This window comes from Cervus canadensis, chromosome 17, assembly GCF_019320065.1.
Source record: "Cervus canadensis isolate Bull #8, Minnesota chromosome 17, ASM1932006v1, whole genome shotgun sequence".
NCBI classification, from domain to species: domain Eukaryota; kingdom Metazoa; phylum Chordata; class Mammalia; order Artiodactyla; family Cervidae; genus Cervus; species Cervus canadensis.
The window spans coordinates 8,995,906-9,015,391 of record NC_057402.1 but is presented as its reverse complement, the minus strand read 5'-3'; the positions used below and the strand labels follow the sequence as shown (position 1 = coordinate 9,015,391).

Below are 19,486 nucleotides of genomic sequence, written 5' to 3'. Positions count from 1 at the left end.
AGAGGTTGCTCTAAAAGTCCTCAGCGTGTCGGAACTTCCCTGGTGGCCCAGCGGTTAAGCTTTCACCTTCCAGTGCGGGAGGCGCAGGTTCGATCCCTGGTTAGGGAACTAAGATCCCACCTGCCTCGAAACCAGAAAGCCAAAACAGAAAACAGAAGAAATACTGTAACAAATTCAAAGAAGACTTTAACAATGGCTGACATTAAGAAAAAAAAATCTTAAAAAAAAAGTTCTCTGTGTGCACTCAGCACTGGCCCGGATGGCATTGTGCGTGGTCACATTTCGGGGTGCCGCAGGGCTCCCCTCTCTCTTTGAGGGAATAAAGCATCTCTCCTCTGGGTCCCACACAACATCAGCACCCACGTACGGTGGCTGTGGGGTTGGCTGTGGGGCGATGCTCACCCCTCTCCCCCGTCTCAGCACCCGCCTCCCTTTCCTCTCCTTGCCTATCAGACATACATGAGGATGGTACCCAACCCAAGGGGTTCGTTGTTCATGATCAAAATGCAACCATGCCCATGAGATGCCCAGGGTGTACCTGGCATAGAGCAGGCTCTCAATAAATGGTAGCTACGGTTTTTACTCCCTCCACTTTGTCTTTAATTAAAAACGCTTCAGTGTGTAAACACCAGCCAACAGGAGTGGCAAATATTGCCATTAACTTCGGCCTCCACGGAAGGAACACACAGGGAGCTGGGTGGCTGGCTGTGTACTCTCAAGCTTGATGAAAGGGCAGGACTGCTCTTTTTGCTTTGTGCTCTTGGAACAAAAGAGCCAAGTGTGGAGGCCAGTTCTCTGCTGGGATAGCATTGCCAGGTGTCACGTGACTTCATGAGCCGGCCCTCCGGCTTGGTGGTCCGGAGGCCTGGATGCCGGTCCCAGGTGTGTGATGCTCATTAATGGTTTTAGACAAGATGCCCAACACCTGGGGCTCGGGGCGGTCACTGCAGACCAGCCCTGGCGCTGGTCCTGACCCTGAGCTTCTGTGGCAGGAGGTGGAGCCCTCCGGCTGGTACCCTCCTGGGAAGGAGAAAAGGATTTCCGCTTTCCAGGGAGCCCAAAGCAGGTCTGCCTGCGTCAGAACAAGTACGTGTCTGGGGTCACGTGGGGCATCTGCTGGTTGGCACGGCTGGTGGAGAAGGTAGGCAGAACTCAGCCGTGGTTGTTAGTCCAGTTAAATTTGAATGTCAGGTAATTTTTTATGACATATATAATTTTTTTTTTGCTCAAAGTATGTGTAATACAATATTTGAGATATACTAAAATCATTTAGGGCTTCCTAGGTGGCGCTAGTGGTAAAGAATCCGCCTGCCAATGTAGGAGACAGAAGAGATATGGGTTTGATCCGTAGATCCGGAAGATCCCCTGGAGGAGGGCATGACAAGCCCACTCCAGTATTCTTGCCTGCAGAATCCCATGGACAGAGGAGCCTGGTGGGCTACAGTCCACAGGGTCACAGAGTCAGACACGACTGAAGTGACTTCACACACACACACACACACACACACACACACATACACAAAATTATTTTACTCAGTTCAGTTCAGTCCAGTCGCTCAGTCGTGTCTGATTCTTTGCGACCCCATGGACTGCAGCACACCAGGCCTCCTAGTCCATGACCAACTCCTGGAGTATTTTACTACTATTATACAAAAAATTATTTTGTTGTTTATCTGAAATTCAGATTTAACTGGGTGCCCTGTATTTTATCTAAGGAATATTTTTAAAATGTTATTGGCATCTAGTTGATTTACAATGTTGTGTTCATTTTAAGTGGATAGCAAGTGAATCAGTCATATATATATATATATATATATATATATATATATATATATATATATCCGCTCTTTTTTTTAGATTCTTCTCCCATGTAGGCTATTACAGAGTATATTGTGAAGTTCCTGTGCCATGCAGGAGGTCCTTACTAGTTCTGAGGACTTTATCTAAGTGATTATCTGACAATCTCACCACTCAGACTCTCACTTTACAGCCATTTATAACTGACTCTGGGCTTCTTAGTATCTGCGAGACTTCTGAGCACTGGGCTTGGACCTTGGCAATGGCTCATCTGAGCTGCTTCCTGGTGAATGAGGCTCGGAAACGGGGGCAGGGCTGCAGCGGCCAGACCCCAAGTCTCCTGGCCCCAAAGGGACATAGGATAATAGGGATGTTTTTGTGTGTTAGTCGCTCAGTTGTGTCCGACTCTTTGTGACCCCATAGACAGTAGCCTGCCAGGCTCCCCGGTCCATGGGATTCTCCCGGCAAGCGTACTGGAGTGGGTTGCCATTTCCTTCTCCAGGGATCTTCCTGACCCAGGGATGGAACCCTGGTCTCCTGCATTGCAGGCAGATTTGTTACCCTCTGAGCTACTAGGAATGTTGTTAATACAAATTTAACTTTTACATCTGCAGTGTTGGGGTCACCGTGTGGTACGCGTGGCCGAGCATGGTATGGACCGGCTCCAGGGGGGCGTGGCTGCCGTGGGCACTGGGGCCCCATCCTGCAGAGTCTAGTTGAGTCTACATGTGCCTGGGCTGGGACCCTGCAGTGCCAGGGCCCTGAGGAGGGCCTTCTGGGGGCAGGGTCCCGTGGAGCCCAGGGTACGGCCAGCAAGCTCCCTTCATGAGCCACCGCCAACAAATGTCCCCTACTCTGCAAAGTGCTCGTTATTCAGGAAAGTGTCTGGCTGGGTTCTGGTGACCGCTCTTTGAAGATTTTCTTTTGAAAGCATCTTCTGTTCCTTCCCCTGGAGGGGCCCAGCTGAGGGGAGATTTGTGGCACTTCTGACTCCTGAGCAGAAACAGATGGGACCTGGAGGCCCTGCCTCCACGGAGCAGAGCTGCTGTCAGGGGTGTGGTGGGCGCTGTGTGGACCCTGGGGGACGGGGCCCCAGAGGCCACGACAGCCACGCCCTCCTGGAGCCCTTCCACGCTGTGATGGACCTCACAGGCCACATGGTGACCCCAACACGGAAGGACGGGCACCCCAAGGCGGAGGCACCATCCTGGCTCCCTAGGGTGTCTGGTCCTAACCATCTCGTGGGTGACGCTCTCCAGTGTTCAAAACACTGAACTGATGTGAGGACGTTTAAAACACCAGAAGGCGACAGACATCCATATGCCCACCAACCAGAGCAGACCCCTTTTAATATTTAATCATGCTTCCTCATCTTTCTTTTCTTAGAATAACATATTACAGTCTCTTTCCCCCCATCTCCTCCTTGCTCAGATAAATCACAGCTGCTGCTGCTGTTATAAATCTGGCTGATACATTTACCACTCTTGTCTGTACATTTACAGATATGTGGATCCATGCATATTATATAGGATTATTTTTAAGGCATGTTTTTAATTTCAGGGATGATAACTAAGTTTATCTTGAGACTCGCTTTTTCCTCCCCAAAAGTGTTTTTCACATAGTATAAGGGTCTCTTGGCATCTCTCTTCTTCTATGAGGCTGTCTACATTTTTTTCCCCTGTTTTAATTTTTTTTTAATTAATTTATTTTTGGCTGTGCTGGGTCTTCATTGCTGTGTGTGGGCTACTCTCTAGTTGCGGCTTCTTATTGTGGTGGCTTCTCTCGTTGAGGAGCACAGGCACCAGGGCACGGGCTTCAGAAATTGAGACTCTCCGGCTCTCAAGCACAGGCTTCAGTAGTTGGGGTGCGTGGGCTTAGTTGCTCTGAGGCATGTGGAACTTCTCTGACCAGGGATCAAACCCGCATTCCCTGCATTGTAGGCAGATTCCTAACCACGGGGCCACCAGAGAAGCCCATCCCCAGTTTTAAATGAAAAATCTGAACCTCAGATTAAGAAATGGGTCTTAAGCCCACAAAAAGGGAAACGTTGGCTCCAGGCCCACATCTCAGCATGCCTGTGGGATTCTTGGCCGAGGGCCCTAGAATTCATTCATTCACCAAGTATTCTAGTTTGGAGTGTCTGCTCTGTTCTAGGCTCCAAGATACTGTGGGAAAGAGGGAAGGTCCCTGCCTTCCTGGCAGTTATGGTCAGGGAATCTGTGCAGGTAACACTGACCTTGAACACTCTGTTCTGGTGCCCCTGCTTCAATAAGCCAACAAGACTTTTTCCGATCTTGACAAGATCGTCTCTGATGAGGAAATGAGTCCCCTGCTCCCACCCCCATCCTCACTGCACGCAGTGTCCTTCTGACTGTTAGCATCTAACTGAACAAGGGGCTTCCCGGGTGACTCAGATGGTAAAGAACCTGCCTGCCAAGCAGGGGACGCGGGTTTGATCTCTGGGTTGGGAAGATCCCCTGAAGAAGGAAATGGCAAGCCTCTTCAGTATTCTTGCCTGGGAACTCCCATGGACAGAGGAGTTTGGCGGGCTCCAGTCCATGGGGTCGCAAGAGGGCTGAACACGGTTTAGCAATGAAACGACTGAGCAAGAGAAGACTTCTCTTGTTCTTTCTGCTCAGGCCTTGCTCTCTTCTGCATGAGGGACCTCCTGGTGTTTGAAGTTAGGACTCCTCACCCCCAGATCTGAGCCGTGACCTCATCCAGGCCACTCATCTCCTCCCCAGGGGTCCAGTGATGACACCTGCCCGCGGGTGTGAGAAGGCCCAGTTACTCATCTCCATAAGGGCATGACATCCAGAGGTCAGTTCCGAAAGTGGCTTAAATTCAGACCTGGCCATCTGGAGGGGCTTTGAGAAAGACCTGCCAGAAGCTTCTGGGGTCACCTGACTTTGAAGTGACTTCAGCCACAGTTCCCTCATTCTTACCATGAGTCACTTTCTGGTCAGATCATCCCAACTCCCAGATGGTGGAATTGAGGCCAACCTTTTTTGGTTTACTTCTCATGGGATTTTGCTGTTTATAGTTATTTTCATGTCTCACCTGGCACTTTGAAGTAGACTGTGTTTCACGAAGGGGAAGAACCATCAAAACCAACAAACCTGAGGAGATGGATTGAACGACCCTGCGGGCCAGACTCAGAGCATCTCTTGGCAGGCAGTCTCGACAAAACCTGTGGGGGCGCGGAGGGTGGTCTGTACAGTCACAAAGGAGCATCTGATTAACTGATCGCACAAAAACTCACATCCGGAAAGGCCAGGTTCTCGACCCCCTCACTTTAGCGGAAGCAGCTGAATAAGAGATGCTCATCATGCTCTCGGTTTTGAATTACTACACAAACAGGAGGAGAAAAGAATATTCGGAATGACTGAGTGGCCGGTGCCACCTTTTATTTATCTCAGATGACCTGATTCCCTCCTTGGGAGAATCCAGCAGTTCCACCGTATTATCTCCGTCACTTACGGGGAAGGAAATAGGGGCGAGTTGGGTAAATGATCCGCTCAGCTGTACTCTGTAACGAAGCAGGGTTCACCCCCGAGACTTTCTGACACCAGAGCCCACCCCCTCCCCGACACCCTGAGGCGGCAGAATCAGACACGGGCTGTGACCCTGAGGTTTAGGGCAGAGAGGGGCTCACCATGGAGAACGAGCTGTCCCATCACCCGGGAGCTCTGGGATCAGGGGTCGGCAATCGGCCGTCTGCTGATTTCAAGTTCAGTAATTCCACACGGTCGTCCTTGTCACCTTTTCTGTGTTACGAATGGGGGTGAGGGGGTCTGAGATGAGTGGGCCGTGGCCTTGCCTTCAAGAGTTCCCCGTGTGGTGGGAGATCCACCTCCAGTTCGCCAGGCCTGTGGTGGGCACCTTACGTGGCCAGAGACCTTGCGGGCGTGAGGAAGGTTAAGGGTCTTGAGATGGGAAGTGGCCTGAGGGAGCCCAGTATAATGAGTGCAGTCAGGCTTCTGACCCCCAGAACTGTAAGATAATAAATGTGTCTCTTTTTAATTTTTTATCTGTGCCACACTGGGGTGGGGGGTGGGGGCAGGGATTGAACCCACGCCCCCTGCAGGGGGAGTGTGGAGTCTCAACCACTAGAGCACCAGGGAAGTCAAATGTGCATCGTCTTAAGCCTCCATAGGAAACAGAAACGACATTAACCACCTGCAGAGCTGGACAGGGCACAGGGGAGGCCTCTGGGGGAGGAAGTTAGCAGCCCCTTTGCAAGCAGGCGGCAGGGCTGTGTCAGCCTGGGGGGTGGCTCTCTCCTCCCCCCACCAAAGGCTCTGCCCAGTGCCCCACCTTTTCCCCCAGTGATTTGGATGAAAATACCCACTGTATGCCCTGAAGAGGGGAGGCAGGGGAACAGGCTAACATCCAGAGATCTCAACAGAAGTGGAGTCAGGGGGCGGGAAGTGGTCTGTCTAAAAACCCAGGGCTCTGGGGGGTGGGGGGAAGGAGAGGCTGAGATGGTCGCTGGGCAGAGGACAACAGGTGTGTGATTAATTCCGGGGAGGGGCGTGCAGCAGAGGTGTCAGGGAAGGGGGTGAACCAACCTCGAAGTCCAGGCTTGCTCGGGAGGGAGAAATTCAGCTTCTGGCCTGGCCTGAGCCCCACCTTCTAAGAGGCCACCAGCTAACAGTGTCTGTGGCCTCACCTAAGTGATTCTTCGCTGTGGGCAGGTCAGATGAAGACCCTAGAGAAGAGTGGTGTGGTGTCAGGGCTGCTGGAGGAGAGGGTACTCCGCCAGGTAGGGGTGGGATCAGTGGGGAGATGCTGGAGGGGCAGAATCAGCTAGCAACATTGTTGGTCCAGGGTGAGGGTGGTTGTCACTCATCTGTCAATCAGCAGGATTTATCAGGCACCACTGTGCCTACAACCCAAGCAAGGCTCTGGGAATTCCTCGATGAGAAGTAACTTGTCTGCTCTCCCCTCAAAGCTTCCAGACCATTGGGGGATGCAGATAAGAACTGCATCTTGGGACAGGAGCCCCAAGGAGTGGTTGTGGTCTTGGGAGTACACAGGATGGAAAGCTATAGTGGACGGGACCTTTAGGCTAAGAGCCAAAGGGCGAGCAGGTTTCATGGGAAAGCCTGGGCCCCTCCCTGCAGGACAGTCAATCACTGTCTCTGCTGACCCCCTAGGATGGATGTGCGTGATTCATCCGTAACCCGTCTCATCTATATCACCAGTCGAGGGGCAAAACAAGGTCACAGCTCTTTTACTTAAACTTTTGATTGTATTTTTAATAGAAGATATGTTAATTATTATTCTCATTTGTGTTTGTTATCTTATCTATTAAAATATACTAAGTATGTTAATTTAATACACTGTTAGACACATGTAAGGAGGTTATTGTTTAATCGCTGTGTCGTATCTGGCTCTTTGCAACCCCATGAACTGTAGCCCACCAGGCTCCTCTGTCCATGGGATTTCCCAGACAGGAATACTGGAGTGAGTTGCCATTTCCTTCTTCAGGGTATCTTCCCGACCCAGGGATTGAACCCACGTCTCCTGCATTGGCAGGTGGGTTCTACACCACCAAGTAAGTCACCAGGGAAGCCCAGAAAGAAATATACATATAAGTAAAAAGATCATGTCAGTTAATCCCACTGTTCAGTTAACCAGTTCACATCTAGCGTCTTTCCAGATTTTTTGATGCACATGTACACGTATAAGGCTTCCCTGGCGTCTCATACAATAGAGAATCTGCCTGCAATGTGGGAGACCTGGGTTTGATCCCTGGGTTGGGGACATCCCCTGGAGAAGGGAATGGCAACCCACTCCAGTATTCTTGCCTAGAGAATCCCCATGGACAGAGGAGTCTGGTGGGCTACAGTCTATGGTGTTGCAAAAAGTCGGACATGACTGAGCAACTAATACACACACACACACACATACATGTATAAATATTTTTACAAAAATATCATACTGTTAATACCATTTATAATGTTATTGTGGTATCTGTATTTTACTTGACCTGCTTGTAGGTCTGTATCATTAAGACTGTGTAATCTGCTGGATAGATACACCAGAATTTATTTAATTCCCTCCACTGAACATTTTGTATAATATTTAGACAACATCTTTGTGTATCTCTGGTATAATTGTTTCCCTAGGATAACGTTCTAGAACTAGAACTGCGAGGTCTAAGAAAGGAGGACCCGTATATAAATGCAGCCCGGGATGAATTCTCACAAAGTGAACCCACCCCTGTGACCTGCACCCCTGTCCAGGATCAGCAGGAGGCCTGTCCTCATCGCCCCATGGTGGCCTCTGTTTGTCACTACAGCTCCCCCGTTGACAGGGTCTGGTCCCACCTAAATAAAGGACCGAGCTGTGCTGTGGATGAAATGCCGAGCTCCTCTGAGACAGCTCTTTGCCTTCCACGCAGATGCTGAAAAGCACCCGTTGCCCCAGGCATGGGGCATCCTTTAAAAAGAGGCCACTGAGATTCAGAGCAGGCCGCACACAGAACCGCCTGCAAGTAGCCTCTCTGTGTGAATTCGCTAATGGTTCAGGTTCCCCGCAGACATTCTTTCCTTTTTATTCCATCCCTCCCTCCTGCCCCTCGTTTTTTGCTCCTTCTCCTTTCCTGCTGTCATCCCCAGCTGGAGCGTGGACCCCCAGAAGCAGGGTGCCCCCAATCTGGCTCACCGCGGCAGAGTCTAGAACTGTGGCCCCTAATTAATAGTCCCTAGTACAAGTCAGACGAGCGGCTGAGTGAGGCAGTCTCTGCTCTGCTCCTGTTTCCCCCGGACAGTACACAGATCCCCGCTGGAGCGTGGTCCCAGGGGGCAGTGACTGTGCCGGGACCCAGTACTGACTCTGATCCAGGAATCGGGAAGGCTGTGGACATAACAGGAAGCACCCTGGCCCCACAGTCAGACACACTGCTCTCAGACTTAACCCTGGCACAGATGGGTGCAGTGGTCTTGACCTTGACTTACCCATCTGTGAAATGGGAATACCATGGTACCCTGCAGCTGGAGAACTGAATGATGAAATGAGAGTGTTTTAAGATCTCCAGCACATTCCCTGACCATAGCTGGGTCTCTGTACAGGCAGTAGTAGTAGTAGCTCGGTAAATGTTATCCAAGGAAGGCTTAACTGTCTAGTGCTCATTCATTCACGTGCCATTAAAAAAAGTTTATCATGGGCCTAAAAGTTGCCAAGGGATTTCCCTGGCAGCTCAATGGTATAGAACACACCTGCCAATGCAAGAGACTCGGGTTTGATCCCTGGGTTGGGAAGATCCCCTGAAGAAGGAAATGGCATCCCACTCTAGTGTTCTTGCCTGAGAAATCCCATGGACAGAGGAGCCAGGTGGGCTACTGTCTAAACAATAACAATAGCTGCCAAAGCCAACTCTGGCACTTAAGGCACATCAGCCTGTAAACGTGTCTGGAAGGGTCTGGACGGCCTGGACATTGATCTTCTGGACTGTATCCAGGGCCAGTCCCTCCCTTTGAGCAACCCACCTCCCCAACACCTCCCCCTGCCCCTCTTCACCGAGCCTCAGGAGCAAAAGCCTTACAAATGGAAGGAGAAGCGCTGATCCCTGGAGTGCAAACGTGTGGCATCTACCTGTGCAGTAAAGTAGGGCTGGGGAATTAGTCACTCTTCTGAGAATTTTGTCCCTGAGCAGTAGAAACTCTGAAACAGTCATACCCATTGATTAGGAAATTCTGTATCTGGGTCTGCTCCAAAAAATAAATATGCACACACAAGCGTGTGTGTATGCACAAGGAAGGATGTTTGTTGTTGTTCAGTCACCAAGTCATGTCCAACTCTTTGTGACCCCCATGGACTGCAGCACGCCAGGCCACCCTGTCCTTCACCACTTCCCGGAGTCTGCCCAAGTTCATGTCCATTGAATCAGTGATGCCATCCAACCATCTCACCCTCTGTCACCCTCTTCTCCTCCTGCCTTCAGTCTTTCCCAGCATCTGGGTCTTTTCCAGTGATCAGCTGTTCACATCAGGTGGCCAGAGTTTTGGAGCTTCAGCTTCAGCATCAGTCCTTCCAGTATTCAGGGTTGATTTCCTTTAAGATTGACTGGTTGGATCTCCTTGCAGTCCAAGGGACTCTCAAGAGTGTTCTCCAACACCGCAGTTCAAAAGCATCAATTCTTTGGCGCTCTGCCTTCCTTATTGTCCAATTCTCACATCTTTACATGACTACTGGAAAAATCATCGCCTTGACTATCCTGATCTTTGTTGGCACAGCGATATCTTTGATTTTTAACACACTATCTAGGTTTGTCATATTTATAATAGGAAAACATCCAAGCTCCTAAATCTCCAGTTCTGGGGAAATGATTAAATAATGGCTTGTATTTAGGATAGAATATTATACAACTGTAAAACGGCATTTTGATAGTCTTTTTAATACAGGAGTATAAAGTGACATGTTTAAAGGTTTTCTCTGTCTCATACACACACACACACACACAAGATTGAAAAGGAAGGTTTCACAATATTAACAGTAAGTATCCCAAAGTGGTGAGATTGTGATTCTCTTTTTTTCTCTGCATTTGTATTTTCTTAATGTTCTGTGCTGAGCCCATGTTACTTAGTTAGGAGAAGAATAGACACCTGAGGATGTATGCTGTCACAGTGGGCCTGGTGTTTAGAAAGGGAAGGTCTATATGTCCCAGTGAATTGCCTACTACCCACGGGATTGTCTGCCGAACAGCTGGGGGCCTTAATATTTTCACCTGCAAGGTTGCCATGAACGTCTGCCTCAAAAGGTTGCTGTGAGCGCTCGTTTTTCTAGATGAAAGTACGCGCTGTCATTTATTTAAAAGGCCAGACGGGAAGCCCGGTATCATGCTGTAGCTTCACGCGGGGCTGCCCGAGCAGGCAGCCTCCCCTCTGCGGGCGGCCCTCCAGCCCCCAGCCCTGGTTAATTCTCTCTCTCTCCTTCTTCCCAGCTCCCCATGATGGGAGGCGCCTTCATGGACTCGCCCAACGAGGACTTCAGCACCGAGTACTCCCTCTTTAACTCCTCCCCCAACGTGCACGCGGCCTCCAACGGCCAAGGTCAGCCGGAGGAGCCGCCCAGGTCCTCCAACGACGCGGTCCTGCTCTGGATCGCCATCATAGCGACACTGGGGAACATCGTGGTGGTGGGAGTGGTGTACGCCTTCACCTTCTGAGCCGCGGGAGCTCCGGGCCGGCCCCTCTGCGCTGGACTCACTGATGGCGCTGTCCCCGCTGGCCTGTGACCGCACCCATGTTCTAGAACCAGGAGTTCTGACGGGAGCGCAGCCTCTCAAGCGGAGCGACCATGCATCCGGAATTTCCCCCAAGCAGCCCCGATTTCAAAACCCCCTGCTGTGGCTCTGCTGATCCAGAAAGTGTGGAAGCTTGGGCATCCGGCCCCTGGAGGCATGACAAGGCAAAATCTTCGAGGAACAGTTTGGAAAATTCTTGAAACTGCATTCCACGAATGTGAGATCAGAGGGAACAGCCAAGTTTGGTTTAAAATACAGATGTGATTAGATGATCCCTTGCTGGCACTAAATCATCACTTACGTGTCTTGTTTTTAGGCAAACATATTAATATCACACCTGGGGTGTGGGGTGCTGGGGCAAGGGCGGCCTTCAGGACCCGAGTGTTTCCACCCCAATCTGGTTTCCCACTCGGCCCCTCGGAATATTGATGGTGGCCCCTGGAACGGTCATAGAATATTCCTCCTTTGACCTGGAAATGATGTCTGTGATGCCAGATACCTGGCCCCTTATGGAACCCAAGGATGGGGGAGTTCCTGGTGACGTGGATCTCAGGGGTGGTAGTGGTGGTGATTTTTATCTGCTGGATGGACTTTCTCGTCTTTGTAAAGAGAAGAGAAGGTGCCTTTAAAAATAAGACCTGCCAGGTGGATAATTCTTCTGGATACCCGCTCAAGAGGCTCTTTCTTCTCTGAGAAGTCAAGGAACTCTAGAGATGAGGTCTGTGCATCTAGTGAATCGGTGGGTGGGAGAGAGAGGGGCGTGACTTGCCTGTGGTCCCAAAGTATGGGACGGCAGGGGTCAGAGCAGGAGGGACATTTCCTGACTGTGATTCAAGGCTGTCTCTGCCCCACCTCAGCCCTTTCTGGAGCACATTCCTGCCTTCTCAGCTGCCCTGGGTGGGGAGGGAGTATCCAGATGGTTCTGAAGCTGTGTGCAGGGTGGGCAGGGCGTTAAGATACCCACGCTTTAGACTCCACTAGGCTCCCGTGCACTCTTGCAGGTGTAATTGTGGTCTGCCTGAGTCAGTTTCCTGATATGCTTAAAAATCAGTGGCTGGGGAATCCTGGCTAGCCTGGGAGCCCTCTCATTAGGACCACAGGCCTGTTGGCCTTTGAGTGCACCCACATGCTGGGGGAGACTCACACAGCAAAGGACTCGCTTTTCTTCCGTCCTTAGGAAAGTTCATGGCAAAGCACCCCCATCCCCAAGACAGCCCTCCCTGTCCCCCCAAGAGGAGGGGGAGCTAGGACACAGGCTGGTGTGCCCACAAGTCCAGAGTGGCTTTTTCCTTGCTTCCTCCCTGCAGTTGGACAAAAGGAAATAGATGGCATAAACTCCCTCTCAGTGGCTGAGAAACTTCAAAGACTGGTAAAGAAGCCCTCGTGTGTATTTGGGGACAATTGTAAAAATTGAATTTGTCGCTGTGGTCTCAGGAGAAAAGGAATGTTCTTGATGACAGGTGAAGGGACATCTTAAATGTCTGGAGGCGGCCACTTGTGTCTGGGAGATTGGCCCCGAGCTGCTGCGTTAATGGGGTTAGCAGCCTGACCTCCAGATGGCTTTGACCTTCACCTGACCTTCAGCTCAAGTGGCGGTCATGAGCGCTGAGCGTTAGTATGGCCTTTGGGGATTGGGAGAAGGGATGTGGCACCGCCTCCCTGGACTCTTTCTGGAACCGCTGAGCGGAGCGGGCCTCGCAGTCTGCGGGCAGGACCAGCTCTGAGGCAGCGCTGAGTGGTGGCCGTTTCGAGTGCAGCATCTCAGTTGCTTCTCCGGTAGCCCCCTCTCTGTCAAGGCCTGGGCCCTGCCCCATGAGCAGATAGGTAGACACGTGTGTTCATGAGCAAACCCAAGAGTGAGGCCCAGAGTCAGGGTGGGGAGGCAAGCTGTCTTCATGGGGCTCAGTCCCGTCGAAACACCCCCATTCTCTGCCTTCTGACCTCACATCCCCTGGAAGCCTGAAGGCCTGTCCGAGGCAGGTAGCAGGTCCCTGTTCTCAAATGGCCTATGGGGGTGGCCCTGGGAGAGAAGGTTCTATGTTTGGTAACATGGGATTGAGAGGGGAAGAGAGGAAAGGTTGACTTTTAGCTCTATGGAGACCTCCAACCTCCCAGGGCAGCCCTGGGGGGGCCCAGGTTCACTAGGTGTTTCTGGGCACAGGAGTCTCCCCTATGAAGGTTTTCTTTCCCCTGATGTGAATGTTAGTTAAATTCAACTTTCAAGTCTCTCTCTCTTCTTAATGTCAGGGCCAGAGATGATCAGGAGTTTCAGGGACCTTCTTGTCCAAACTGTGCATCCATATGGATCGCGGTGTCTTGTCCAGGGTCAGCCCATCTCCATCTGCTGCGGTTTTGTTTATTTTTTTCCAGCTTCACTCAGATAACATCGTTGATTGACGTGCCTGTTAATTTTTCCAGCCAGAGTGCGCTGTCTTCTCCCTCTGGCCAATGAAGGGGATCTGTCTTGGATGTTAAGTAAAGGCCATATTGCTTGAGTCTGTCCAAGCCTTGTGCCCTGTTAACAGGCACAGATTTAATCTTCACCATTGCCCTTGGTGGCGCTAGTGGTAAAGAACCCACTTGCCAGTGCAGGAGACCTACGAGATGGTGGGTTCAATTCCTGGGTCAGGAAGATCCCCTGCAAGACGGCATGGCAACTCACTCCAGTATTCTTGCCTGAAGAATCCCATGGACAGAGGAGCCTGGCAGGCTATAGTGCCTGGGGTTGCAAAGAGTCAGACACGACTGAGTGACTGAGCATGCGGGCATTACTCTAGAGCATCATTGCTCCGATGCGCAGATAAGGGACCAGAAGCTCAGAGGAGTGGAATAACTTGCCTGAGGCCACAGCAGCAAAGTGACGATCAGGATGAACCTGAACTATCTGGTCCCAAAGCCAGGCTCTTTCTGGAACGCCATGCTGCCTTCACTGGCTGCGTGGCGTCTCCGGGCACCTTTAAACCAGGCCCTGAGTCTCTGGAGGTCATTTCCTGAGGTCCCACATCATGGCGTGGCCCGGCTGGCTCTGACCTCTGCAGGTGGAAGTGTCTGACCATCCTGCGCTGGGACATGCTCAGCCTTCTTGGGGAAGGGGTCCCTGTTGCCTGCCCACCTCTTTAAGTTGAACTCAAGTCTCTTTCCTTGGCCAGAGAAGTGCCCAGAGACCAGCGTTCTCAGGACACACGCAGAAGGGCCCTGACTCAGAGCCCCACTGGAGGGTCCACACGAGGAGGGGCTCAGACAACCAAAATCGATAAGGACAGTCCTGGGACGGTTGGCGCTGCAGGCTGGGCCCCAACCTTGGGCTCAGGCCTTCCTCTGAGCGCCAAGAGTCTCCTGAGCAAGGGGGACGGATGCTCCTCCCTTGGACCCCAGCCTGGGGCTCCTGTTCTGGCTTCTCCTGGGCGAGATTGGCCCCTGAGCCCACCCTGGCTTGACAGGCCCATGCTGAGGAAGGAGGGACTTGCCTCTTTTGTGGCTACTCCTCGGAGAAGGCATCCCACCTTTTCTGGAATGTTCTCTGTATTTGCCCCTCCCCGTGCCCCTCCATTTCCCCTCCGCAAGCTGTGAGCATCCCACATCCCACACCTGTGTGTGTTTCCATTTTACCGCGCACAGCAACACTTGCTTTAGGAGGGCAGGAGTTGCAGTCCCTGGAGCTTTGGAGGAACGGCCAGGCCAGAGGACCCTGGAGCCGGGTGTGTCCCCAGGGGATTTGTAGGCCCCGGGGCAGACGATCGCTCTGCGGGCTCCCGCTCTGTCATCGCTGCCCTTTCCATGGGTCCAAGGTCAAGAGGCAAATGAGGCTCCCTTGGCCCCATCTGCCCATCTACCCCCCCAGAGAAAGAAGCTCGTATCTCCTTTAGGGAGTCCCCTGGGATCCAAGGGGAGAACTGGCTAGTAAGTACCGCTGGGCTCGAGAGACAACAGGTCACTCTCCAGCTTGTACTAAATGGAAGGCCTGGCCGCCTGCCAGCCCACTAGCATCCCTTGGAAGCTGTCCTTGGAGACTGGAGAGACTTGGCTGTTGTCTGCACCGCTGCCCGACTCCTTCCAGACACACGGTCCCCTCCTCCTGCAGGAAGCTGACCTTCTCTCCTTATTAGTAGTGATGCCACTAACCGTGATTGTCCTTCCTGCTGTCAGCCTACGCACCTTCCTTGTGCTGTGAGCCATATCTCATTTACTTCTCAAATCACCCCTCGGCAGGAGTGAGGGTGCAGAGAGGTGCACGGGGATTACTGTCACTTTTTTTGTAGACGGAGCTGAGGCCAGGCTGTGTGGATCAGGAGCTGTGATTCAGACTGTAGGCGCACTGGTTACCTCGCGTCTCCCCGCATCCACACCCTCTGGGATGAGCCCTCTGGGATGGGAGCAACCTCAGACGGACTTCTGAGGCTGGGCTCTGCTGGTCCTAGAGCATGGATTTCGATGGAAGTCCTAGAAAGGGGCAGACAGCCATGCGCAGGTATTTGTCAGTCTCAGAACCTCGCAGCAGCAAGAGGCCTTAGAGAGTGTTTAATCGGGACTTTCGGGAGGTTAGCTGGGGCCAGGCTGTAAGTTAATGGAGAGCTGACAGGCCCCTGGATGGATGCCAGGCTGGGGGTGTTGTGCATCTGCCCGGGATCACTGAGGGATCCCAGATTGCCTGACCCCAGCCTTCGAATGGGCATCCATCGTGTTCTCAGCCAGCTGTCATCTGGCCCCCTTTGCCCCTTTGACTATCCTCTGGGGCTGCTATCATGGCTCAGATGGTAAAGAGTCTGCCTGCAATGTGGGAGACCCGGGTTTGATCCCTGGGTCAGAAGGATCCCCTGGAGAAGGAAATGGCATCCCACTCCAGTGTTGCCTGAGAAATCCCATAGACAGAGGAGCCTGGTGGGCTACAGTCTAAACAACAGCAATAGCTGCCAAAGCCAACTCTGGCACTTAAGGCATATCAGCCTGTAAACATGTCTGGAAGGGTCTGGATGGCCTGGACATTGATCTTCTGGACTGTATCCAGGGCCAGTCCCTCCCTTTGAGCAACCCACCTCCCCAACACCTCCCCCCGCCCCCCTTCACCGAGTCTCAGGAGCAAAAGCCTTTACAAATGGAAGGAGAAGCTCTGATTCCTGGAGTGCAAACACGTGGCATCTTCCTGGGCAGTAAAGCAGGGCCGGGGTATTAGTCACTCTTCTGAGAATTTTGTCCCTGAGCACTAGAAGCTCTGAAACAGCCATACCCCACCCCCCATTAACTGGGAAATTCTGTATCTGGGTCTGCCCCAAAAAATAAATATGGAGGATCCCATGGAAAGGGGAGCTTGGTGTGCCATAGTCCATGGGGTTGAAAAGGGTCAGACATGACAGCAGCTAACACAGACACACACACACACACACACACACACACAGCAAGTCCTGGATGCACTGGACTGCCCTGATGGAGACGCCCTCGGAGTTGCGCCCCTGGCCCAAGGGAGCAGCAGGAGCCTGGATGTCCCGTGAGCGCCCGCCCTGCCCCGCCTGCCCCACGGGGCCCTGGTCCTGGTCAGCAGTGAGCGGGTGGAGGACAGCCAGGGGACGGAGCCCGGGGAGCGCAGGGGGCTGGAGTCGAAAATCTCCAAGTGGGAAAAGAAGCCCCTCCAAGAAACCCAGGAAATCAGAATGCAGCGGTGGCCGGGTGTCCCCAGCAAGTCGCTTCTGGAGGTCAGACCTTGGGCATTTTCTTGCCCTTTTTTGGATGGGAGGATGGACGTGGGCAGGGGCAAAGCAGTGCAGACCACAGTGAGTACAGGGAGGAACGTTCCTCCCAGAGTGAGAAGACAACAGCTACTGGAACTGCAATGAAATGAATGGTCAAGCGTACCTGAAACTGACTATGTAAATTTTGGAATATAAGTCTGCATGGCTTGCTCTGAGTCATGGTAAAAGTCGTACATTTTTTGTCAAGATAGAGAATAAAGGCAGAGAAAGCCCTTGGAGAGGTTGGTCGGGCTGCCCAGTTCCCAGGATGTGCGGGCCCCTGCTTTTGTGCCTGCCCTGGACAACTCGTGCCTTCCCAGACCTCTCCAGCCAGCTGTCTGATGAAGCCTTTCATCTACTCCTGGGCCCTTTTGCAAGCTGATTTCCTGCCTTCCCAGGAGGAGGTTTGAGACACCTGCTGTCTTGGGAAGAAGTCCTGACAGATGTATGACGCACATCCAAAGGGAATTCGTGACTACTGGGGGGATGCAGAGCCATCCCCGCCACCGAGCCCCCTCCACGTGGTGAGTGGCCACCAGCGGCCTCAGTGTCAGTTTCATCAGCTCTCTCTCCCCCAATGTCATTGTGAACCAGAGAATCACCGCATGTATAGTTTAAAGAGCGGCAGAGGATGGGATGGTTAGATAGCATCACTGACTCAGTGGACAGGCATTTGAGTAAACTCCAGGAGATAGTGAAGGACAGGGGAGCCTGGCATGCTACTGTCTGTGGGGTCGCAAAGAGTCAAGACACGACTGAGTGACTGAACACCACCATCAACGTAGTTTAAAGTATTGTCCCGGCAATCCAGATGGTCCTGACCTGGGCTCTGTGAGCTGGCAGGAAGGGACTTCCAAAATTTCACACTTTCCTCCAGGAAATCAAGTCCCCCAGAGGCTTGTAGCATTGCCAGGTCACCTTGGTGAGCAGGAGAGTGGGGTCTGGAGCCCAGGGCTTCTATCTATGAAGCTTCTCAACCACTAGGACCATGGTTCTCATCTGGGGGCCATTTCATCTCCCAAAGGATCGTTGGCAATGTCTGGAGACAGTTTTGATTTTCATGACACGGGGGGTGTGCTCTGATAGCACCTAGTGGGTGGAAGCCAGGGATGCCGCTGACCAGCCCCCCAAGTGCCAATCATGCTGAGGTTGGGAAACCCAGCACTGGACCATGCCGTCTCTAGTTCCCAGACTATGGGAATCTTCCAAAGCGCCTCTTTCCCCGATTGCGAGTCATTGAGTAAATCAAAGGTCTTCTGAGCTACAGAAGTGATCAGGGTTGCTGCCTCAAGTTAAAAAAATTCCAGTTGGAAGGCAGCGAATTGGAATCTAGCAAGTTGTTTGAAAATCCACGTCCTCTCCTTTTCCATTGTCTCGGGCTTCCGTGGGGAGTCACCCTCGATGGAGAACTCTACGAAGTGGATACGACAGTAGGTCTGAACTTGTCCCGTGTTCCCCCTGAGCCAGTAACTGAGTCTCAGGACCGTGAGGCACCCGACCCCTGGTCAGTGTATCTGAGAGATGCTTCTTGGGGAAAATCTTAGAAGGGGTGGAGATGGGGGAGCTGGCTAACAGCCTTTGGACAAATCCACATCCTCTCTTGTTTCTGACCTTTTCTCACCCTATTTCCCCCAGTTGAAAACATACTAACACTCTTTCTACTGTTTAAAGTTTCTACTATTTAAAGTTTTAAACCTTATTCTTGGAACTAGCCACCGTCCAGATGCCAATTCTTCATGCCGAGAAAATCGGAAATATTTCTCTGTCTTACTAATGTTTTCCTATTCAACTTGTAAGTAGTTTGCTTAATAAAAAGGTATTTTAACTATTCTCTTAGTCCTTTGCTACTGAAGCCCCCAGGCTTCACAATGGGATCCCTAACTTTTACTACAGTGAAAAGGCTATTTCTTAATGTAAGGTTTCAATGTGCTCTTTTGATTCAAAACCTATAACCTTAATGGATGTAAAAAATGTGGCCATGTGGAATCGTGTCCCTTTGACCGTTGGCACTGTTGCTGTTGTTGTCATTTTCTATTATGATCATTAAAACAAGAAAAGGAAACAGTTGATTCTTCTGTGTCTGAATCCAACCTGTGCTTTGTCTGAAGGATGCTGTTGACTCATCTTTGAGAGGCTCGCCACCAGCGTTGTCTCCCTCCTGGTGCTCCTTCTCATAGGGACGGAGTAAAAGGACAAAGTAGGTGATTACACAGTCAATCCCACTAAGGGATCACAGGTAAAGGAAGAAGTATGGGAGACCCCCGTAAACTAATGATCACTCGAGAGAGCAGGTTTGCTTAACCACGACACCATGCAACAGAAGCAGGAGGCATGCCCTCCAGAACAGTAAAACGATGGTGGCCTGAGACCCACATTTTGCCCAGGAGGTCAGTAAGTTAATGATTCCTACGACAGGCTTCTCTGCAGAAATTAAAAACAAAAGTGTAAGTAAAAGGTGACATTACACTGAAACCATATGACTGAGGATTTTAGCACAGTCCACTGCCTTTTTGCTCATTTCCACTGTGCCATGACAGACTCAGTTTGACCTTGTAGAGACAAAAAACTTCCCCTGCCTGACATGGAGGAGGAACTGATGATGGAAGCGTGACCTCTGGAAGGGTGACATCTACTCAAGAAGGAGGGAGAGGTGGTCTTCTCCCCCTCCCCACTTTTCCTTTGATTATAAAACCATAGCCCACGAAGTTCTTAG

General features: G+C 51.6%; 1 protein-coding gene across 1 annotated transcript in view; it reads left to right on the top strand.

The window, feature by feature from the left end:
* Nucleotides 1-18,837, top strand: part of C17H14orf132 (chromosome 17 C14orf132 homolog) — a 51,909-nt gene extending 33,072 nt beyond the window's left edge. Inside the window, exon 2 of the mRNA XM_043490355.1 lies at nt 10,748-18,837. Coding sequence (XP_043346290.1) covers nt 10,748-10,972 — 225 coding nt within the window. The 3' untranslated portion in view covers nt 10,973-18,837. The remainder of the gene's footprint in view (nt 1-10,747) is intronic.
* The last annotated feature ends 649 nt before the right edge of the window (nt 18,838-19,486 follow it).